The sequence below is a fragment of the Mesoplodon mirus genome (genome assembly GCF_964341445.2).
Source record: "Mesoplodon mirus genome assembly, chromosome: 15".
NCBI classification, from domain to species: domain Eukaryota; kingdom Metazoa; phylum Chordata; class Mammalia; order Artiodactyla; family Ziphiidae; genus Mesoplodon; species Mesoplodon mirus.
The window spans coordinates 69,379,016-69,403,007 of NC_138991.1; the positions used below are offsets into that span (position 1 = coordinate 69,379,016).

The 23,992-nt window shown below is 39.7% G+C and overlaps 1 protein-coding gene across 1 annotated transcript in view; it reads left to right on the plus strand.

Annotated features, from left to right (window-relative positions):
- XRN2 (5'-3' exoribonuclease 2) overlaps positions 1 to 23,992 on the plus strand; it is a 78,627-nt gene that overhangs the window by 24,145 nt on the left and 30,490 nt on the right. Inside the window, exons 11-22 of the mRNA XM_082644911.1 lie at positions 62 to 195; positions 294 to 351; positions 433 to 540; positions 5,042 to 5,086; positions 6,756 to 6,887; positions 12,401 to 12,519; positions 15,830 to 15,965; positions 17,212 to 17,319; positions 17,421 to 17,510; positions 18,683 to 18,755; positions 22,482 to 22,565; positions 23,400 to 23,497. Coding sequence (XP_082501037.1) covers positions 62 to 195; positions 294 to 351; positions 433 to 540; positions 5,042 to 5,086; positions 6,756 to 6,887; positions 12,401 to 12,519; positions 15,830 to 15,965; positions 17,212 to 17,319; positions 17,421 to 17,510; positions 18,683 to 18,755; positions 22,482 to 22,565; positions 23,400 to 23,497 — 1,185 coding nt within the window. The remainder of the gene's footprint in view (positions 1 to 61; positions 196 to 293; positions 352 to 432; positions 541 to 5,041; positions 5,087 to 6,755; positions 6,888 to 12,400; positions 12,520 to 15,829; positions 15,966 to 17,211; positions 17,320 to 17,420; positions 17,511 to 18,682; positions 18,756 to 22,481; positions 22,566 to 23,399; positions 23,498 to 23,992) is intronic.

A 23,992-nucleotide genomic window follows, 5' to 3' on the forward strand; every position in this document is an offset into this window, starting at 1 on the left:
GGTCCACTAAACCAGGGCACCTTTTCATGGCTTTAATGGCAACGTTCCTTCGTGGTTGCAGTATTTGGAAAGAGAGCTCACCATGGCCAGCCTGCCGTTCACATTTGATGTTGAGAGGAGCATTGATGACTGGGTCTTCATGTGCTTCTTTGTGGGAAACGACTTCCTTCCACACCTGCCGTCCTTAGAGATTAGGTATGTGTTTTGTGTCAGTCTTCAAACTGTTGTTTTAGCCTTCTTGCCTTTACAGTGCACACTGGTCCTAATACATAATGTTTGTTTCCTGGTGGCAGGGAAGGTGCAATTGACCGTTTGGTTAACATATACAAAAATGTGGTACACAAAACTGGGGTAAGTTCACTCTTGAATAATTTCAAAACAAGTATTTGCTTTTATAAGAAGATCATTTTACATGTATTTTATCACTTACAGGGTTACCTTACAGAAAGTGGTTATGTCAATCTGCAGAGAGTACAGATGATCATGTTAGCAGTTGGTGAAGTTGAGGATAGCATTTTTAAAAAGAGAAAGGATGATGAGGTAAAGTGTTTCTATTGCAGTAGCTAAATTGCTCCTGTCTCTAATAGGCTGTGATGATCCTGTGATTGTCCTTTTAACCTCTTTGAGTGCGCTGTTAAATCACTGTAGTGTATCAAACACCAATGTAATCACGAGTGGTCAGTGCTTTGATGATTTTATAAAGGCTGTGATGCTTGCTGTGTGGAACTATGTACTGCACCCCGTGTGAGTTGCATTGTAATTTCTTCTCTCTTAATCTTAATTAAGGTATAAATCCAAACACCTGTCTAATCAATAGGACATGAAATGAGGGTTCCAAAGCTAGAAGAATGCTGGAATTGAACTAGTGTGTTTTTTTTTTTTTTTTTTTTGCGGTATGCGGGCCTCTCACCGTTGTGGCCTCTCCCGTTGCGGAGCACAGGCTCCGGATGCGCAGGCCCAGCGGCCATGGCTCACGGGCCCAGCCGCTCCGCGGCATGTGGGATCTTCCCGGACCGGGGCACGAACCCGTGTCCCCTGCATCGGCAGGCGGACTCTCAACCACTGCGCCACCAGGGAGGCCCGAACTAGTGTGTTTTATAGGCACTATTTATGCTCTGGACCTAGGAACTCTGTACTGTGGTGGCAGAGTATAGGGGGTCTGGGTGGGATTACATCAGTCAAGGCAGGTGGTTGCAGCTCTGTGTAAGAAATGTGGACATAAAAAAAGGAAATAAAGTCACAAAGCACTCGGGAATTAGTTACCTGTGATAGGGTGAGCGCTTAGGTGAGAAGTCCAGGTTTCTGGCTGGGGTAGTTGGGAGTTTGCTGGTGCCATTCACCAAGGTAGCAAGCCCCAGGGGTGGAGCAGGATGGGGTGGGGATAAGGTAGAAGTGAGTTTCATTTTGGAGGTACTGAGTTTGAGGGGCCACAGGACACCTGAGAGGAGAAAAGTCCATGAACCAATTAGATGGATATATGTGGAGCGCAGATCATAAGTCTTTTGAAAGGAGATTTGAGAACCATTGGCATGTGGGAGATACCGCCCATCATGAGTGTGAACTTGATGTCCCTGGAAGCTCAGATAGCGTGAAAGTGCCTCCATCAGGAACCTTGAGGAGTGTGGACGTTTAAGGAGAAGGCGGGGCCGGGGGAGGAGGTCCCTAGAGAGAGGAGAAGCCTTCGGTGCTGCCTGAGGTGTCAGAGCGGGATGGACAGGCCCCTAGTCTTCAGCCGGGGCTTGAGATGCCCTCGGGAGCTGAGGGCTGGAGGGGCAGTAGCCTGGAGGCAGAGTGGGCTGGAGGATGACCGTGGGGAGTCGCCAGGGAGGCCAGCAGTGGGTAAAATGAGCAGAGAGAAAGCGGAGGAGATCCCTTAGAAACTGATTTTCTGCAAGTCATATGGCTCTTGTGAACAAATAGCAACATAATGTCACTACCTTGCTTCACGATTTCCTAACAGATTAGAACATGTCATTGTCTCTGACAGGATTTTATGTTTTCTTCCATTTTGTGTACTGTAGCTAGTGGCCTCTTCTTTAGAACTTTGGGTACCATTTTGTGTAACAGTGAGTGGACTGTAGGCATTCTTTCAAAGCCTTTGGTATTTGATAATCTTCACATGTAAAATTCAAATAACTAACTTCGGGATATCAAACGTCTCCCAGAACAGCCGTTTTTAACTAAGTCTTCAGCAATTACAGTGGCTCCCCTTGAACTGCCGCCATTGTGCTTAAGAAATAAACTATATATACTGTGTACTACTTGGTATAACAATCTCCTGTTAGACAAGTCCGTTTATGTGGCTTTAGCAGATTCTGTACTATTAAATATCGATGGTATTTGGCATTAGAATGGGATGTATAGGATTTGCTAGATTCCAAAGTGCTTCAGATTTAAGTGTGTCATGTGGTTTCCAGCTGGCCTGGCAGAGAGGGCATTTTACAGCTTTGGATCTTTTTTGGTGTCCTTGACATCATATGATGTCTGTTAGCATGGTTGGGCATTGGGGAAATTAATGAACCCTCGGAAATTCAATATAAAAGTATCTGGCTCACTTGGTGGGGAAGTATCTGGGAAATTCAATATAAAAGTATCTAGGGAAGTGTGTCCACGGCTTTTGACAGATTTCCAAAGGACTTGATAGCCCACAAAAAGATTAAAGATCAGTAAGGTCCGTCCAGGTGGACTTGTTCTGCTTACGTAGCCTCCTCCCTTAAAAATAACAAAATAGATAGTAGAATAGGAATCAATATTTGTTACTAAAATTGAACAGTTAGGTCAGAAATGTATAGTTTTTATTTAATGAGTTTTGATGTTTGCCTTTCATCTTGCAAATGTTCATTTATTAAGCAAATATTTCTTGTTTACCGTGTGCCAGGTGGTAGTCTGAGTGTTACTGATACAACAAAAAATGAAACAAAAAAGCACACGAAATTTCTGACCTCATGGAGCTAACATTCTTCCGGGGGAAATGGACAATCAACACAAAAACGAAGTGTAGTGTGCAGGGTGTTAGAGAGTGCTAAGTGCCATGAAGGAAACTAAAGCAGGGGAGGAAGTGTCTGGGGAGGTTGCAACCCTAGAAAAGGTGGCTGGAGAAGGCCTCACTGACGGATGGCTTTGAGGAAAGACCTGAAGGATGTGAGGGAGTGAGCCATGCAGATGTGTGCAGAAAGAGCATTTCAGACAGGGAATAGTCCGTGCGAAGGCTCTAGGGCAGGAGCGTACACAGGATGTTTAGGACAGTGAGGAGCCAGGAGCCGCTGTGGGGGGAGCCGAGGAAGCAAAGGGGAGCGAGTAGGAGAAGAGGTCAGAAGGATGATGGATCTGGTAGCGCCCTCTAGGTCATTGACAGGACTTCAGCTTTCAGTCCGCATCATTTAAGCATAAAAGTGACAAAGACCTGACACGTACTGTAAAGCCATCACTGTAGCTGCTCTGTGGAGGTAAAGGCAGAAGCAGCGAGCCCAGTTAAGAGGCTCCTTTGCAATAATCCAGGGGAGCCAGCATGGTGGCAGTGAAGGTGAGAATAGGTGGCTGGATTCTGAACGTATGTTGAAGCAGGAACCAATGGGGGATGAAATCCTAGGTGTGAGAGAAGGAAAGGTGTCAAGAATGACTCTAAGGCCTTTTTTCTGAGCAGATGAAAGACGGTCTGGTCTGAGCAGCTGTGATGAGAAGATTGGGAGGTGCAGGGCTGGGGGTGGCGTTCTGTTTTGGACACGTCACGCTTGAGACGTGAGGGTGGAGGTGTTGAGTTGGGAGAGGCTCTGGCTGGAGAGTCATGAGACGAGAGGATTCCTTCTGTGAGCGCAGGGAAGCGGGGAGGTCCAAGTATCGGGCCCGGAGGGGCTCCAGCGTTACAGGGACAGTGTGGGGGTTGGGAGGCTGTTGAGTGAAGGCAGCAGCAGGAGTGAAAGAACAAGGTGAGTGTGGTGTCCTGGCAGCCCAGTGCAGAGGGCACCATTCCAGAAGGAGGAGTCGTGGTCAGATAAGAGACGTTTCCTTAATGACAGGGGTAAAGCTTCATCAGAGAAGTGGGTGGTGTTCACGTCTTAGGAGGTTTTCAGGAGTAGGTCCCCATGTATCCAGCATTCAGCCCCTCCTGCAGAAAGCACAAAGCTCACATCTCGTTAGGTGTCCTGTTGCGGGTGGCAGTACTCCTTGGAGGGGTGGAAGTGCTGCGAGTAGGGTGACAGTCAGTGTAGTACCTGCCGTGGTCACCTTAGCTGTCGTTTCAGTGCCTGGACACTCAACAGAAATGCAGGTGTGGGAGGAGTGCTTTCTGGGGAAAGGGGGCCTTTGAATGGCTCACTTGGTGGGGAGCAAGGTCAACCCTAAATCCTGTCTAGTTGAAACCATGGCTACATTTTGAAAATGAGTGGAGGGAAGAATCAAGGCAGACTGGACACTTTCCTGTGAATTTAACTGGCCCAAAATAAGCAGTAGAGACATCTGAATTTTCTTCCTTCTTTCATTAGGTCGACTTGTTGCAATCTTGGTGGGTAGTGTTTGCATAGAACCCCACTGCTCTCTTTACCCACTTGTGCCCCACATGTGACAGCGTTAGAAACTGTCCAGCCCTTTTTAGGTAATAGAGGCCCATTATTAAATTGTCGTGTTGATATTTTTTAATTGTCATCTTCATTATTAACTATCTTCAGCTACAACGTAAAGAATTGTTTTCTTACTTATGTGTATCTTCTCCATTATTGGCAGCCTGTTCACTCCAGGGAAAAACCAAGGGTCCTTGTCATGACTCTTGCATTCTTTCCTGAAATGATGTTAAAAACTGCCTGAAAAAAAATTTGAGGAACATTTTAAATTGTATCTAAACTCAATTTAGAATGCTCTCTATCCACCTGCAGTTCTGATAAGCAGCACTTTGAACATACAGTGCATTGCCTGGTTTAATTATGTACCTAGGTTTCTGGGGTCTTCCTTTAAAACTTTAATTGTCTCCCGAATCATTCCTGGTAATGTTTAACTCTTACATTTTTGTGTAATTATTTGACAGAATATGTGGATTTTATACTTTTAGGACAGTTTTAGAAGACGACAGAAAGAAAAAAGAAAGAGAATGAAGGTGAGTTTTAGCTAATATCATAAGACTGGCAATGGTATCAGTTTACGATTTGGGAGGAAGATGTTCATTACAATAGCTCTTTATTCCTTACCGGCTGGGAGTTGGTTAGGGACGTGGCGCCCACCCAGCTGCCTTCCTGCCTGGTATTGATTTTAAAGAAGTCCTTTCTAAGCTCTCTGGAGTCTGAAGGGAAACACTTGATGGGCAGGAGGGGGCAGGTTGCATTTAGCTGTTTAAGAGGTTTTTTTTACAATAATCATATTGTTTTTGTAATAAAAGCAGTCAACCCTTTGTTTCCCCTTACAAGTCACTATACTCTGTCTATATCTTTGTCAGGTTAATCTTCCTAGAACAAGATACCCATAGCTTTGTTGTTTCTCTGCTTGGAAATCACCAGTGACTCCTTAGTCCCCTCAGAATCCAGTTCTCTCTCAGTCTGCCTTGCAGAGCGCACCATGGTCTGGTTGATTTCCGGCCGCCAGCTCTTCCCCTGCTGTCCTCTAAATACACCATGTTGCTCCTGACCCAGAGCCTTGCCCCCCCTTTGGCTCCTCCAGAAGGTTCCTACTCCAAGCCCCGCACACCTTGCCTTCTCCACGGCCTCCCTTGTTGCCTCTGCTTGTGGTCCAGGTTGAGCAGTCCTTTCCTTTATCTCTGGTGAATCTTGTCTTCCTTCCTGGATTTTAAATTCATGGAGTTGAGGGACTGCCTCTTATTATCATATTTTATTGGATTTGAGCAATTTCAGGAACCTAGAAGGGAGAAGAGTGATTTATTGTTGCAGGTAGTTGCAAACCACTTAGATTGGGAGGAGCATATTTGGTTTCTACTTTATTTTTTTTCCTTTTTGTTAATTAATTTTAAAAATTGAGGTATATTTGATGTATAATATTATATAATCAGGTGATTAGAGTATATTATGTACAGTATAGTATATATAATAGTGATTCACACTTTTTAAAGGTTATATTCTATTTACAGTTATTATAAAATATTGGCCAATTCCCTGTGTTGTACAATATATCCTTGTAGCTTATTTATTTTATATATAATAGTTTGTACCATATATTATTATTTCCTTTCAGTCAGTGTCTGTTTTTAAAACATCTGTTTTATCAGTCAGCCACAACCGTCACCTAGTATAGCTATAGTGATAGCTGTAATTAATTGGCAATAAAGAGTTAAATTCTAGCAAGGTGAAGGGTAAAAAAAAGCTGTATTTCCTGAGTAGAAATCAAACTCTTGACTTATTTTTTTTTACCATTAAGATAAATGTTATAGTTATTTATTATTTGTTATTTTTGTTTGCCTAAAATTATGTCTTGAATGTGTTCAGAAATTGTAAGTAAACGTAGTAGAACAGCCTAATGAGACTTGAATAGTTCCACAGGGTGGAACTGCAAGTGACGGGCATTCTCAGACTCCACGTGTATATACCAGAACAGTGGATTCTGTGTACTTTTAGAGCAGAGTTACTATTACAAACGGTGGTTTACAGGGTAAGTTACCATTATATCAAAGTGTAGACAACCCTGTAATGTTAACAGAAATCCATTTCGTCTTTTAAGTGCTTACAGTGGGGAGTCTTTCTATAGCCCTCTTTTCTTCCTGTCATCTAACTGTGTTGTGATTTAATTTTAATTTCTACATTCATTTATTTCCATGTTAGAGAGATCAACCATCTTTCTCTCCTGGTGGAATATTAACCCCTCATGCCCTTGGTTCAAGAAACTCACCAGGATCTCAAGTAGCGCATAATCCGAGACAAGCAGCCTATGAAATGAGGATGCAGAATAACTCTGTAAGTGACTCACTTTCATGTAGCTTTGAAGGGTGGTGACTTAACAGATGCCCCTGTAGTTGTGTGTGAATTTGATCATTTAGCCTGGGGTTGTTTTGTTTTATAGTTTTTCTCAATTTCTTTTGCCTTGAGAGATATTTTTAATTCTATCAAATTCTTTATCAATATGAAAATATCTAAATGATGTGAAAAGAAAGAAAATGCATGTAAATACAGATGGCTAAGTGGCTGTAGTGTCTCTGTAATGCACATGGGCCACAGTGCTTCCCTCTTCCCCCGAAGGTACAGTGGTGATGGTACTAGAAGCATGAGGGGACATCCAAATGTCTCACGTCTCTGGCGTGAGAGACAAGGGAGGGTTTTGCTGCCTAATTTCCCCTTTCCTTCCAGGGATCAGTTATGGGCATTTTGCAGAATGGTATTCCTCAGTCTGTTAAATACAAGTACTCCTTAACTGCCTCAGTTTCACTCTCCAACTCAGTCATAGAATAGATCCGAGTATGTGTTTTAAGGTAGCTCTCACTACCGAACTCAGAATGGATTTGCCTCATGGTATCCCTCTTTATTTGAACTTTGTAATCCAAACTGCATGAGCAGATCGTTTCAGCCAGCAAGGCTTTACTCTGTCCATTAGCTTCCTGTTGTATTGACAAAAGACCAAGAGCTCAGAGCACATGGCAAGACAGCAAGCAGGGGTGAGGGAATAGACCATGAACTAACACACGCATACAGGAGATAAAGCTATTGCTTATTTCAGGCTAGTAGGCATGAGAGAGAGAGAGTTTTGTAAAGGGAGAAAAGATACTGTGTAAACTTTTACTATGATAGATGCAAGGAAATTGCATAAGTTTGGATATTTAAGTTTTATTTTTCTATTATCCTATTGATGATAAAATTCCTTATTATAGGGCAATCCTATATGTGGAATTTTTGCCATATCAAGAGACTGATTGAATTTATATTCCCATAAATTCACAATTAGAAGTTTTAGGACCTTAGATTTGGAATTTGAGAAATGAGGTTTTGCATCTCCCAAGAGAAGAAGCCTGCCTTTCTATTGTGTTTTTTTGTTGTTGTTTGATTTTTGTTTTCTTTTTCTTTTTTTAATTTTTATTTTATACTGGAGTATAGTTGATTAACAGTGTTCTGGGACTTCCCCGGTGGCACAGTGGTTAAGAATCCACCTACCAATGCAGGGGACACGGGTTCGAGCCCTGATCCCAGAAGATCCCATATGCCGCGGAGCAACTAAGCCCGTGCACCACAATGGCTGAGCCTGTGCTCTAGAGCCCCCGAGTCACAACTGCAGAGCCCACGTGCTGCAATTACTGAAGCCCGCGCTCCACAAGAGAAGCCACTGCAATGAGAAGCCTGCGCACCGGAACAAAGAGTGGCCCCTGCTCGACGCAACCAGAGAAAACCCGCATACAGCAATGAATACCCAATGCAGCCAAAATAAATTAATTAAAAAACAAAAAACAAAACAAAACAAAAAAACCAATGTTCTGTTAGTTTCAGGTGTAGAGCAAAATGATTCACTTATATATAGTTGGCCAAAAAGTTCCTTTGGTTTTTAAGTAAAAATAAAAGCACATTTTTAATTTTCACCAAGAACTTTATTGAGCAACGTATTCACCCTTTTGTTCCACTACCTTCTGCCATTTTTCAGGCAACTTTATAATTCCATCTTCCCAAAACTTTTTATCTTTTTGAGCAAAGAACTGTTCCAGGTGCCTTTTATAGCCTTCTGGGGAATTGAAATTTTTTCCATTAAGAGAATTTTGTAAAGACCAAAATAAATGGAAATCCACAGGTGCAATGTCTGGTGAAGAGAGCGGATGACTCAGAACTTCCCAGCCAAGTTGTAACAGTTTTTGCCTGGTCATCAAAGAAACATGCGGCCTTGCATTATCCTGATGGAAGATTATGCGTTTTCTGTCTGTTTTCCAGACACTTTTCGTCGAGTGCTGCTTTCATTTGGTCTAATTGGGACCAGTATATGTTGGAATTAATCGTTTGATTTTCCGGAAGGAGCTCATAATAGAGGACTCCCTTCCAATCCCACCACATACACAACATCACCTTCTTTGGATGAAGACTGGCCTTTGGTGTGGTTGGTGGTGGTTCATTTCACTTGCGCCACAGTCTCTTCCGTTCCACGTTATTGTACAGTGTCCACTTTTCATCGCCCATCACGATTTGTTTTAAAAACGGAACATTTTCCTCACGTTTCAGTGGAGAATCACATGTGGAAATACAGTCAAGAAGGTTTTTTTCACTTAATTTATGTGGAACCCAAACATCAAAGCAATTCACATAACCAAGCTGGTGCAAATGATTTTCAACGCTTGATTTGGATATTTTGAGTATGTTGGCTATCTCCCGTGTGGTATAACATTGATTGTTCTCAGTTAATGTCTCGATTTGATTGCTAACAACTTCAACTGGTCTACCCGACTGTGGAGCATCATCCAGCGAGAAATCTCCAGCATGAAACTTCGCAAACCACTTTTGACACATTCGATCAGTCACGGCACCTTCTCCATACACTGCACAAATCTTTTTTTGCGTTTCAGTTGTGTTTTTACCTTTCTTGAAATAATAAAGTGTAATATGCCAAAAATGTTGCTTTTTTTCTTCCATCTTCAATATTAAAATGGCTACACAAAAATTCTCCAATCTTGATGTTTTTTTTAAAATGCACACTGATGTGACAGCTGTCACAATACAGTCTAAGAAAATTGTTTCGGACTTCCCTGGTGGTCCAGTGGTTAAGAATCTGCTTGCCAGTGCAGGGGACATGGGTTCGATCCCTGGTCTAGGAAGATGCCACATGCTGCGGGGCAGCTAAGCCTGTGCGCCACAACTACTGATCCCACACTCTAGAGCCCACAAGGTGCAACTACTGAGCTCACATGCCACAACTGTTGAAGACCACACGCTCTGGGGCCTGCGTGCTGCAACTACTGAAGCCCACGTGCCTGGAGCCTGTGCTCCGCAACAAGAGAAGCCACTGCAATGAGAAGCCCACGCACCGCAAAGAAGAGTAGCCCCCACTCACCTCAACTAGAGAAAGCTGCGTGCAGCAACAAAGACCCAACATAGCCAAAAAAAAGAAAAGAAAATTGTTTCAAATGAAGTTAAAGACAGCTAAGTGCCACTAGAGCCATCTTAATGGAAAAAGACCAACAAACGTTTTGGCCAGACGTATACATGTACATGTATCCTTTTTGATTTTTTTTTTCTTATACGGAGTGAGATGTGGAGGGTCAGTGAAAGGGATTGCAGTGAGACACTTGAGTAGAACAGACAAAGCTGATGTCCATCATTTAAGATCATAGTGACTACAGTCCCCACAGAGTGGAACTGAAAGTGACTGGCATTCTCAAACACCATATTGATGATACGATACAGTGCTTTTTTCTTAATGTCAGGGAGGCAGTCGGTTTAAACTTTGTCACCTGTGATTGCCCTGAGACGGATTGCAATATTACAGTCAGGCTCCACAGAACCAGAACCACTGTTGAATAGTAACGTCTCCCATGGGAGTGAGAGTGGGGAGGTTGGTGTTTACGTTGCTTATTTGATCCTGTATTAATTCCTCTTGACATATTTATTTCTTTTGGAGTCTTTGCAAAGTGGGATTTTCATCTGGAATGTTCTGAAGTTAAAGTAATCATGAAGCCATATTAACAGTTCATTTAAAGATGGCCTTTAAAGTTACGGATTTTTGCTCTTTTGGTGTGTTTTTGTTTATTGATTTTTTGAGCTGTTTGGGCATGTTAGTCTGCAGTACTTGACCAATGTCTGCTGACGGTCAACATTGTCAGTGTTTTATCAGACGGTTTCTGTTTCTTCATAAATATGTGTTTTTAATTTTTGCATTCTGAAGTATGGTTTCATTGTATGTGCAGCCATTCTCAATTAACAGAATATGATTACAAAACAGCTTTTAAAAAAAAATTTATGACTTGTTATGAATCTGGTATGTTTAGGAAGGAATCCTTTTGTCCGCAGAGGGAGAGGAGAAAAGAGCAGTGGGGGGGGTTAGCATTAAAGAGCAGACACCCGTCTTTCGTGTTTTCCTTGAAGGTGTATTATTTTTGTTATCTAAAGATGGAATTTATATTTTGTCAATTTGGGAAAGTTTGCTTTTTACCCAACTTCCTCTCATAATTTAATCCAAATGGATTAGCGTGGGGTTTAAAAATGAAAGTGATGACTTAGTGAGTCAGGTGTGCTATTGATCTTTCACATGTGGTGTTTCGTTTAATCCCTGCAGTAATCTGTGAAGATAGAGAACAGTAGCATTCCCCATTTCAAGTTGAGGCTGACAGGTTAAATAAATTGCCCAAGGCCATACACCGAGAAAGGCTAGTTTGGTATTTCAAACTCAGGTCTGTCTGACTGAAAATACCCGTCTCATTTTCCCAGTGCAACAGTGCCTTCCTGGGTTTATTTTTTTTACTAGGTTTTGTGAGGGGTTTTGGACAGTATTGGCCATACAGTATCATGAGTAAAATTGATACTATACATTTTTAAAAGGAAAGTATTATAAGCTCTATGTGAAATATAATTTTACTTTGTTGTAACAAACTTTCTTAGCCTGTGGTATGAACTACCTTTATGCTAATTATAGTGTCAACGAAATAGCCTCCTGAGCTCTCAATTTAAAAAATTCAGTTTACTCAAAATATCTAATACATTGTGAATAATAGAACAAAACTTTTACTATGAAAACCTTTTTTGCCACTTATGTTTTTGGTCATTTAACATAAAACTAAAGTTGCAGAAGACTTTAATTTTATAGTTAAAATTAAAATACTGTAGGGTGTGCCTATCTTCATTGAGTTAAGTACAAAGGGAAGAGATAATACTGAATTTAAAGTGGTATCCAAGTCTTTGAAATACTAATAAGATGTGCATTTTTCTAAGATGACCCATAGATTTTTATTTGTACATTGAATTTTAAAATAGTGTTTGTAAAATAATTTAACAGTTATCTGGCAGAGTCTTATTACTAAACTGTTGCTTTCCGGAGTGGTTATACTAGGTTGAACACATACCATTTAACTTCATTTTCACCAGCTTGACTATTTTATGTATTACTAATTTATTTATTTATCTTTTTCCCCCTTTACTGTTTGATTGGTGGAAAGTTATCGTGAATTCATAAGATCAGCGAATCACCAAAGAAAATAAATATTTAAGTTAATTTTTAAAATTTATAAAATTAAATTTTTCTTTTTTCTTCTGAAGCAGTTTTTACTCTAAGAATGTTCAGATTCTTCCGAGTTTAAGCATAGGAAGCTTGGTACCATATTACTCTTTTTTGGGGAAGTGCAATAGGCCAAGATCAGTCTTTGTGCTTTCTAAACATGTTTACCAATATCTATTTAACAGCCTTAAAAACTGTATTACCGTGAATCATGGTGGTAGTAGCAGTTGGATGTAACTTCTTATGTGAAATGAATAATTAAGTCCTTCCTCTCTACTGTCATAATTGTCTGCAGAGTCCTTCAGTGTCTCCTAATGCGAGTTTCATTTCTGATGGCTCCCCGTCTCCGAGAGGAGGAATTAAGCGAAAAGCGGAAGACAGTGACAGTGAACCCGAGCCAGAGGATAACGTCAGGTAAAGCCATTCGTTGGTCGCACTTTGTTAGCAAATTGCCGAAATAGAGGCGGTCTAATTACAGCTATTAGCTCAGGGCAGCAGTGCCTTCAGATGCTTGCCTGTGGTCTTTTTATCCACCAGTAATTAATGTGCAGGGTTAGAATAGTCAGTAAATTCCAGTGAGATGTGTAAGCTATAGCTGTGAAACCTACGTATCTAGATGAGTATGCAGGTTTTCGTCCTCCAAGCCACTTTTCCCTCTGAGAGCAGGCGCTAGATGGGCTAGGCATGAGGTGTTCAGCTCTGACTGTGTGATCTGAAGGTCACTGTGTGGAGATTACATTTTCAAGCTGCTTAACCCAGAAAGTTCAGTTACACTTGGATACTTGATATGGTTTGCTTTAATCTTCTTAGTTGAAAAGTTTCTTCCTCAAGATGAAATATGTAGAACTTATTTGGTTAAGAAATAAATCTGTATATTTTTAAAAACCACAGGCTTGTATATGCGTAGTTATATTTCATGACAGAGAAGTTTACCTGTAGCTGTATACTTAACATTTATTTTTTTAATAAATGAATGAATGAATTTATTTATTTTTGGCTGCATTGGGTCTTCGTTGCTGCACATGGGCTTTCTCTAGTTGTGGTGTGCAGGCTTCTCATCGCGGTGGCTTCTCTTTGTTGCAGAGCACGGGCTCTAGGCCCGTGGGCTTCAGTAGTTGTGGCTCGCGGGCTCTAGAGCTCAGGCTCAGCAGTTGTGGCACACGGGCTTAGTTGCTCCATGGCATGTGGGATCTTTCCAGACCGGGGCTCGAACCCGAGTCCCCTGCATTGGCAGGCGGATTCTTAACCACTGTGCCACCAGGGAAGTCCCATACTTAACATTTATAATGGGAAACTTTGATTCTTTAATTTGTCCAGAAGTTGGAGATCATCATATAATAAGATTAACAGCCTCTGCTGTGTTTAAATCTAGGTTTGAATCCTGGGCTCCAAGTGCAAAAGGCCAACAATCTTAATAAATGTAACTCATTAAGAATTTAGCAAAAATGATATAGTTCGAACTTAAGCAAACAATGGTGGTCCATATCTCGTGCTTCTTATATAGGATGTGGGTGGTGTGTTTACATTTATGATTAGAAATGTTCTTTGATGTTAGATTCTAATATCGGTGATGACTGGTCATCAAACATTTACCTGACCTGAGTTTTTATCCTCTGCTTCTATAACAATGGATTTCCTCTTAGAATGTCTTTTGTTTTACTATGAGGTCATCATGATCAATACTAGCTTAATAGTAAACTTGATTTATTTAGTACTTTATTATTTAATTCAGGTGCTGGGGATAATCAAGGTAGAAATGCTTCTCAAGAAATGCTTGGGATTCTTAACATTTATTTTGTTCATATTTTCTGTAAAATGGTGATAATCCACATTATGGATAGAGGATAGTTCTCCTGATTGATGTTCTGTGAATCCTTTGTGTATGCGGGAAATTAAAATTGGTAATGTGTGCGGGTTTTCCCCAGTATTCGAAAGTGGATGGGGCCTATGAAACCTTTCAGAGCCGAAATGGCGTAAAGAAGCAGTTACCTTAGGTCACATCTTGCTGCACAAAATAAATGGAGATAAAGCTCAGATGCTCACAGACACAGCTCACAGCTCTGGCGGCGGATGTTAAGAGCTGAGTGTGATTCCTGGGGAAGGGGCTGGCGGGGCCACTCCTGCTCCTGGGGTGCACGCTGAAAACAAACGTGCTAAACGAGATTCCCACTTTCTGCCTTTTTTTTTTTTTTTAAAGCGAAATCTCTGCATTTCTTTCTATTAGAGAAAACAGGTATTAATGGGGGTCTTTTGTAAAAGCAAAGTGGTGTAAAGTGAACTTTTGAAAAGCAGGGCATACCTGTATTCTGAAACATGACTGCAGTTAATTTGTAAGATCTGGCACATGGTAGAAAATGGCCTTACTGTAGAATCATCTTGATGTTCTTGATCTGTCCTGATTAAAAAAAAATTTTTTTGCCTTCTTTGTGTTCCTTCAAGAAAATGTTTTAATCTCTTGGAGAATGAGAAATGAGTACTTTGTGGTTCTTCACATTGTACTTTCAGTGATTAATGATAACTTAGTGAGTTAATTGACCTGCTTCTAAGTTTTACCAGAATATACATACGTACATACGTGTGCACATGTGCATGCGTGTCCTTCCCTTCAACTCTTAGCTCAAAGAGGCCCAAGCATAGGGAGAGTAGGTTAGGTATATGCATAATTTCTGCCTGGTTTCTAGATTATTATTTTATAAATCACTTTTTACCTTTAAAAGAATTACCCATGCAAGTCTTTTTTTTTAAGTAATTTAATTGACTTTCTCTGTATAGTTTAAATATATTTTAACAAACTGAGGAACTTGAACTATATAAAAATATCTTCAGCAAATTTTAAAGTGTAGCTTTAGGGACTTCCGTGGTGGCGCAGTGGTTAAGAATCCGCCTGCCAATGCAGGGGACACGGGTTCAATCCCTGGTTTGGGAAGATCCCACATGCCGCGGAGCAGCTAATAAGCCTGTGCGCCACAACTACTGAGCCTGCGCTCTAGAGCCCGTGAGCCAGAACTACTGAGCCCACGTGCCGCAACTGCTGAAGCCTGCGAGCTCTAGAGCCTGTGCTCCGCAACAAGAGAAGCCACTGCAATGAGAAGCTCACGTGCCGCAGCTAGAGAAAGCTCGCGCGCAGCACTGAAGACCCAATGCAGCCAAAAAGTTAATCAAAAAAAAAAATGTAGTGGGCTTCCCTGGTGGCGCAGTGGTTGAGAGTCCACCTGCCGATGCAGGGGACACGGGTTCGTGCCCCGGTCTGGGAAGATCCCACATGCCGCGGAGCGGCTGGGCCCGTGAGCCATGGCCGCTGAGCCTGTGCGTCTGGAGCCTGTGCTCCGCAACAGGAGAGGCCCGCATACCGAAAAAAAAAAAAAATGTAGTTTTAGAATTATTCCGCAATCAAAAAGCATGTAAAACAGTATGAAAATTTGAGCAAACAAGTGTTCTGTATCTACTTTATTAGCATAAGTGATTATTCTTTTTTTAAATGTAGTTTTATAATGATCTTACTGGAATCAGTGTTTGAGTTTTTGATGTTTAACTATCTTTAAGTTGGTAATAAATCCTGTGAAAGTGGACTTTTTAGAAATAGTTAAATGAAACCATGTTTGTTCGCATTACTGTTTAACTCAGTTACATTTCACCTGGACATTAAATATAAATTGATTTGGCGATAAACAGGTAGACAGTTGCCATAATAATTCAGCATACACTGGCTTTGCCTGGTTTGTAGGTTATGGGAAGCTGGTTGGAAACAGCGGTACTACAAGAACAAATTTGATGTTGATGCAGCTGATGAGAAATTCCGACGTAAAGTTGTGCAGTCTTACGTTGAAGGACTCTGCTGGGTTCTTCGATATTATTACCAGGTACAAAGAGAATATTTCCCTCTAAACCTCTAGTTAGTCATTTTAGGATCATAATTTCTATAATAATGTGTATTATTGAGCTCTATTCTGAGATTAAACCTAGACTTTTCTTTAAGCTTACTATTTAGAAATTCATTACTTTGAATGATACTTGTTTCTAAAGCTCCTTAGGTGTTAATATATAAACAAAGCTATTTTTTTTGTTGTGTCAAAAGATTTCAACACCAGGGAGTATGGTTGAGTATACTTTGTCTTTCAAATGACTAAAGTGTAGTGTGTGTTTAATTTAAAAAATAAGTGAGGAACTAATAGATAGTCACTAAATGACTGAACAAAGGACAAAGCCTGGAAAATACTAGTAAGAATTTGAAAGGAATTTGAATGATACCATTTCCTCCGTATAAGGTAGTGATGTTACTTGGAGTGCTTTCTAATTGGAGTCATCTGTATCTGACTTAAAGCCTTTGATAATTGGGATGTCAGATTGTTGAGAGGTTAGGTAGACATGGGGATTGTAACACAGATAGCTAATATCTGGTTTTGGGCTCGGAGAGTGAAGCAAGTTCAGTTTGGTGTGATCTGAAATTAGTAAGTAGAAAGTAATTTAATGTGCTGAGTATCAACTATAAAATATTTTAATTTCATGTTTTACTCCTACCAAGATTTTAATTCACCAGGCACAGAGTCGAAACATATATCAGAGGACTTCTTTTTTCTATGCGTATAACTTGTTTCCGTTTTGATGGGCTTACTTAAATATTTTTATAATAAAGAGAAAATTTTCCCTGAAAATATAGGGAATAGTAAGATGAAGCTTTTGCCTGTTTTACTCTCAGTCACAGTGATGTCCCTTCCTCACCTGTAGGCACAGTAAGTGTCAGCTGCAACTGCTCTTCATTTTATTTGATGATGGCAGCTCTAGAGTTGAAAGAAATGCCACCAAACACATTATAAGAATAAAAATCGTCACCAAATTGTGTTTGTGAATATAAAGTTTGGTATTAACTACTGATTATTAAAGGTGTTTTGCAGTATTATTTAAATCAAGGGGCCATTGATACGAAGTAAAAAGTTCAGATTTAATCAAAATAACAGGACTCATGGAAAAACTTAATGCATGGAATATAAACTAGAAGTCCTGTTTTATAAATAGAATATATAGGTTAATAGTCTTAATTTTTATTTGTTTTTTTCTGTGTATATCATTAACATAGATTTTTGGGTTTGCTATTTTTAATGATTCCAGGGTTGTGCCTCCTGGAAGTGGTATTATCCATTCCATTATGCACCGTTCGCTTCAGACTTTGAAGGTATTGCAGATATGGCTTCTGATTTTGAGAAGGGTACGAAACCGGTAAGCTTAACTATTTAGAGCCATAAAATTTGCAGAATTTTGGCTTAGATAAAAACTGTGTGTTGTATGTTAAAGTTTTTTTTTTTTCTTCTTTTTTACAGTTTAAACCACTGGAACAACTTATGGGGGTTTTTCCAGCTGCAAGTGGTAACTTTCTACCTCCATCATGGCGGAAGCTCATGAGTGATCCCGTGAGTCTTTTAGTATTTTGAGTGTGTTGGTAACTGGGTTTTTGTCGTACATTTTACCAACATTAGCCACAATTCGTCTTGCGTCTCATAGTTAAGAGAGCAAAGTGCAGAAAAAAAAGTAAAAGTATTTGAGTTCGTGTATTTTTCACCACTTCGTTTTTTTTCTGCTTTCCTTGGCCATCAGGACCCAACTTAGTAAAAAAAAAAATCGTGTGTGTTTGGGAGAAATTCTTAGAACAGTTTTTTTATTCTCAGCCTACCTGTATGTAAGCCATTATTTTTGGCTGTTCCAGCCTGTGTGGTGGCTGCTAGAGCTAAGGCTGGCCCACTTGAAATCCCCTCCCAGCTGGTTTTGTGGGCGAGGAGTGAGACCCAGCTGGGAGGTGGGGTTGTCAGTAAGCTCTTCACTCTATGCTGGGTCCACAGCTGTCTGCTTTAAAATTCCTCTATAATAATGCCTTTTTTTTCATCTTTTAAAATATAATTGTTGGGGCTTCCCTGGTGGCACAGTGGTTAAGAATCCGCCTGCCAATGCAGCGGACATGGGTTTGAGCCCTGGTCCGGGAAGACCCCACATGCCACGGAGCAACGAAGCCCGTGCGCCACAGCTACCGAGCCTGCGCTCTAGAGCCCGTGCTCCACAACAAGAGGAGCCACCACAGTGAGAAGACCGTGCACCGCAAAGAAGAGTAGCCCCTGCTCGCCGCAACTAGAGAAAGCCCGTGTGCAGCAACGAAGACCCAACACAGCCAAAAATAAATAAATTTATTTAAAAAAATGTATGTAATAGTTCATTTTGTTTCACTAGACCTGCAATTTAAAGAATACTTTTTTTTTTTTTTGTGGTACGCAGGCCTTTCACTGTTGTGGCCTGTCCCATTGCGGAGCACAGGCTCCGGACGCGCAGGCTCAGCGGCCACGGCTCACGGGCCCAGCCGCTCCGCGGCATGTGGGATCTTCCTGGACCGGGGCACAAACCCGTATCCCCTGCATCGGCAGGCGGACTCTCAACCACTGCGCCACCAGGGAAGCCCAAGGAATACCATTTTTAAAAGGAAAAGATGCTCATTTTCTTATCAGGCATGATAACGTGATCAAATGTTATATCAAATTCTTTGTAACAGAAATATGTGACTTCACTTTTTGAATCTTTACTTGTGTTCCTGGTATAGGATTCTAGTATAATTGACTTCTACCCGGAAGACTTTGCTGTTGATTTGAATGGGAAGAAGTATGCATGGCAAGGTAAAATTTAGACATTATTCCTTTTCGTTAAAATAATTTTCTCTTGGTAAAACTGTGCACAAACATGATTTATGGGATGAAAGAATTTCTATATTTTGCCATCCAAACTGGGATTAGCAATGATTGATATTTTAATAGTCACAGTATGGTAAACAAATGGGTTGAAATACATTAGTCATATTTTTTATCTCCTTTGTGATTAATTAATGGGACTTGGGACTTGCTCCTTTCAGTCGCTGACGCCTTGTGAGGTTGCTGAGCAATGTAGAAACATGAGAGTGTCCATGTGGAGATTTACTTACACTCTGTGGAAACTTTTGAAAAATGTATTAGAAATTTAGCTTACATACTTAACATTAATCATACTTAAAGTTTATTTCTTATTTATCTGTATATTATTTTCTCATTCCATTCTGTTCACAGGCTTTGTAGAAAGAATGGCAATAAAAATTAGTACTAAATGTAAGGTGATATTTCCCACTCAAAAAATGTGTGATGACAGTAAAATACAAGAAGGCCTCTCACACAGTAAGCCAATTGTTGTTTCACACCAGAGTCCCTTTCAGCAAATCATTTTAACCTCTTCTTCCACCGTATATTTTTCTAGAGTGATAAGCATGTTTGGTAATACCATGCTTTCATTCTTTTTCCCTGATTATTCTCTGGGGCACAGAGACCAGTAAAATAACTCAAGGAGAACTGTGGAGGAAAAGGGGAATAAATAATAATTTTCCAATTGAAATAATTATTTTATGAGTTTTTAGAGTTGACTTTTGATTTATGTAGTAACAGGAATTTCATATTACTTTAACAGAATGATAGTGGGAAATGCAACCCGTTGATTGGGGCTGTGCACGTGTTGTACTCTGTGGGCATATTGTGTTATAGGTCAAAAGATTGGGGTCTTAGGTTGTTTTTGAAGATGCTTTGTAGAGGAGTAACATAGAGGGAGAGGAGGCATAGGAGAACAGGAAGTAGTAAAGTAAAAATAAGTAAAGTTATTTATGTAAGTGTTTGTTAAATGAATAAGTAAATATATAAACATGCAGATGACTTGCTGACTATCAGTGTAGTATAAATTGTCCAAGGAAAAGTAAGGCAGTGCACATCAGTTAGTTTCTCCACACCCTTGCCAGTAGTTATTTTGTTTTTTGATAATAGCCATCTGGATGGGTGTGAAGTGGTATGTCACTGTGGTTTTGATTTTTCATTGCCCTAATGATTAATTATGTTGATCGTTTCCTTTTTCATGTGCTTATTAGCTGTTTGTGTATCTTGTTTTGGAAAATTGTCTTTTCAGGTCCTTTGCCCATTTTTGAATTGAGTTTTTGTTGTTTTGTTGTAGGTGTACTTTATATATTATTAATTTTGATGAAGTCCAATTTTTGTTGGACTATTTTGTTGTTGTTGCTTTTGCTTTTGGTGTCTAAGAAATCACTGCCAAATCCAGTGTCATGGAGCTTGCTCCCTATATTTTCTTCTAAGAGTTTTATAGTTCTGGCTCTTACATTTAGGACATTCAGCCGTTTTGAGTTAATTTTTGTATATGGTGTAATGTAAGGGTCCAACTTCATTCTTTTGCACGTGGATATCCATTGTCCCACCACCGGTTGTTGGAGAGACTGCCCTTTCCCCACTGAGTGGTCTTGGCACCCTTGTTGATAATCATTTGAGTGCATATGATGGTTTATTTCTGGGCTGTTTATTCCATTGGTCAGAATGTCTGTCTTATGCCAGCACCATACTGTTTTAATTACTGTAGCTTTGTAGTCAGTTTTGAAATCAGGAGATGTGAGTCCTCCAACTTTATTTTTCTTTTTAAAGATTGTTTTGGCTGTCTGGGGTCTCTTAAGATCCCAGATGAATTTTAGCATGGGTTTAAACTCAGATCTTTAATATTTTTATATTTTATATAAATATTTTCATTTATTAGACTCTGTAGCAAGAACATACCTTTCTTGAGGTAAAATTTACTACTGTTAGGAGATGTAGTTTTTTCTCCATACATATCTTTAAATTGTATGGAAAGTAATGATAATTCTTAGTTAAGTTCTTGCCTAAGTTGAGTACATCTTAAAATGATAGATGATAAAATGTATCTGGGTATTTTTCCAACACTTATTGACCATGTGTACTTACAATTATTATATATAATAATTTAGCATAGCTATTTCGAATGCTGTGTATTTTATAGATGAACAGAGAATTTAAGTAATTTGATCCGAGTCACACAGCGTCAGAACTAAGATCTGAACCCAGAGAGTCTGACCACTGTGTTAACTAAATATTACCACCATTTGGGCTGCCTCTGGGCTGTTGAGAGGTTTCAATAAACCAAAGCATGTAGCATAGGAAACAGGTGCTCAGAAAAAAGTAGCGGCCCCTGCTGTCATGCTTACTATCAACGCGTTCTCAAGCACCACCACTGTGACACCTGGGCCTGAGGCGCTCCTTCCTCCCTCGGCCAGTAGGGCTCGTTCGTTACTGGTTAACCACATGGCTGTCATGATCACTGCAAGTTGCTGACTGTTTGGAATTAGCTTCTGGAGTTGATACCGTAGGAAAGTCTTTCTGATAATTTGTTTAGATCCTAAATCTAGTAGGTAGAAAACGAAAGCTAGATAATGTTGTCGTTTTGCATGTTATAACTTTTGTTAAGTGAATGACTAATTGCCACTTGAACAACTTTCTAGGTTTTTTCCATCTGAGTGTTTACCAGCTTTTTAGGCCCCATACAATTCACGCTAGAAGTTAGTATTCTCCTTAAACTAGGTATTCTCCTTACTCGTAGTACAATTGAAGACGTTTCCTAACTTTGAAAATATGGTAGCTAAATAATTAATGACAACTTTGGAAACCTTTCATTTCTCATTTTAAAGGGAAAAAATCACAAATACAGCAGTTCTGAGTGGCAGTAGTTTCAAAATTATTTAGCTTTATTTAACATTTCTCTTTGCTATTTATCTTAAATTTTTTGTTTGGCCAAAATACTATTTTTACTATATACAGCAGCACTTATTATGCTTCAATAGCTTCGTATATATTTCTAGTAATAGATACTGTATTACTGGTGTGTTTCTTTGAAGATTATGCACATGCATCCAGATAAAGCAAGGATCTCAATTCTAGCACACTCCAGGGGACAATTTTCAGCCTGAAAATAATCATCTATTCTACCCCCCCAAAGTTAATTTAAGCAAACAAGTGTCTAAAATTTTTGTGTGTATAAGTTAATTATTAGGTCTTAAAATATAAAAGAATATTGTGCAATTTTAGAGCTGCGAGAGTCATTTCAAGTATTCTAGTTAAACAGAACTTCTGAGTATTTTTGTTGAATGATCTCTGTACAAAAGAAGAAACCAAGGTCCTAAAAAGATGAAAGGATGAACTCCAGCCTTTGGGAGATTGACTGGTTTGCCTGAGGGCATCTAGTAAGGAGGGCGAGAACAGAGAGAGAGGCTGGTGTCTAGGTGGCCACTTGTTCATTTAATTTAAAAATTTTATTATCACAGAGTTAAGATCAAACATGGTTTTCCATATGAGCCATTTTAAGGGTGGGAAATTTGGAATTTTTTCTTCTACATTTGAATTTTGGCTAAAGATTAGAGTTCAGTTCCCAAATGTTTTTATATTAGCAGGGATATTCTACTAGAAATGTTCATTTGGACCAGTTGGAATTTAGGTGACCCTAATAGCTGGGCGGTTGGTGTGCGTTTATGTCCCCAGGTGTGGCTCTGTTGCCGTTCGTGGATGAGCGAAGACTGCGAGCTGCCCTGGAAGAGGTGTACCCGGACCTCACCCCGGAAGAGAGTAAGGCCAACGTCCCACTCAGGCAGCAGTGAGTCTGTGGGACACAGACTTCACGTTTCCTTATAAAATTAGACCTTTTTTTTCATTTGTGAATTTTTCACAAAGGGGGCATAAATCATTGATTTTACTTCTTTGTAACAAATGTTAAATTTGTTTCTTAAAATTTATTATCTGTAAATTGAATAGTAATTAAATGAAACTTTTAAGTTATAAGTATTAGATTTCCTCCATCTCCCTTCTTCTCTTCCTCCTCCCCTACCCCCCAAATAACAATAACTTTGCTTGAAGGTTGAGTCAAAAGCATTTGCTCTCAGAGTGTTAACTTGAAATGTTATTTCTCACAGAAAGTGGGATTTTGTCATTAATACTGACAGTTAAAATATTGGGAAATTGCAAGGCTGGGGTCAATTGGAAAATTTATTTAATACCAGTGTAACAAACGTATAGAAATAATATCTCCATCAACCATCCTTAGGATAATTTTTGTTCTCAGGTGATACAATTTGTGTTTCCTCAGGGAATGTTTATTTCTTATAATAAGAAATTGAGTTCTGTATAAATAAGAAAACTCTGACCCTTATCTTGCAATCCCATAATAATTCAGCTATATTTTAGTAATTTTTTTTGATAGTCATTGATTTTTGAAACCTTATCGTCAAAGTTTTTTTTTCTTCTGCAGAGACATGTCACCTATTTAGACCTATTATTGTTAAATTATTTTTCACAAACTTTAAGTTTTTAAAATTTCGATGCATCTTTTAATTTTGTTGTCATAAAAGTTGCTCTTGCAGATATAATTGTTTGATCTTTATCCTTTTCCTACTTTCCCCCCAGCTAGAAGAAACAGTCTTGGAGGCGATGTCTTATTTGTGGGGAAACATCACCCACTGAACGACTTCCTTTTAGAGCTGTACAAGACAGGTTCCACAGAGGTACGGTCTCCCTTCCAACATGAAGTGTTTTTAAACAGTATATTTATTTGGTTAATTAATCAGGAATACCTAGTTAATTAATCAGGAATACCTTTTTAAATTTGGTAAAATATAAACATGATTTACCATTTTAAGCATTTTTAAGTGTATAATTCTGTGGCATTAAGACCATCTACAAAGTTGTGCACCTACCACCAACTGTCCGTTTCCAGAACTTCTTTGTCTTCCCAGTCAGAAACTCTGTACCCATTAAACAACATTGAACACTGCCTCTCCATCCTCCCCTCCTCCCAGCCTCTGGTAACCTCTCTTCTTCTTTCTGACTCTGTGAATTTGTCTAATCTTGATACCTCACTAAGTCGCATCATACAGTAGTATTTGTCCTCTTGTGGCTGGCTCACTTCGCTTAGCATAATTTTTCAAGGTTCAGCCATCTTGTGTCAGAATTTCCTTCCTTTTATGGTTGAATAATAGTCCATTGTGTGTATACACTAC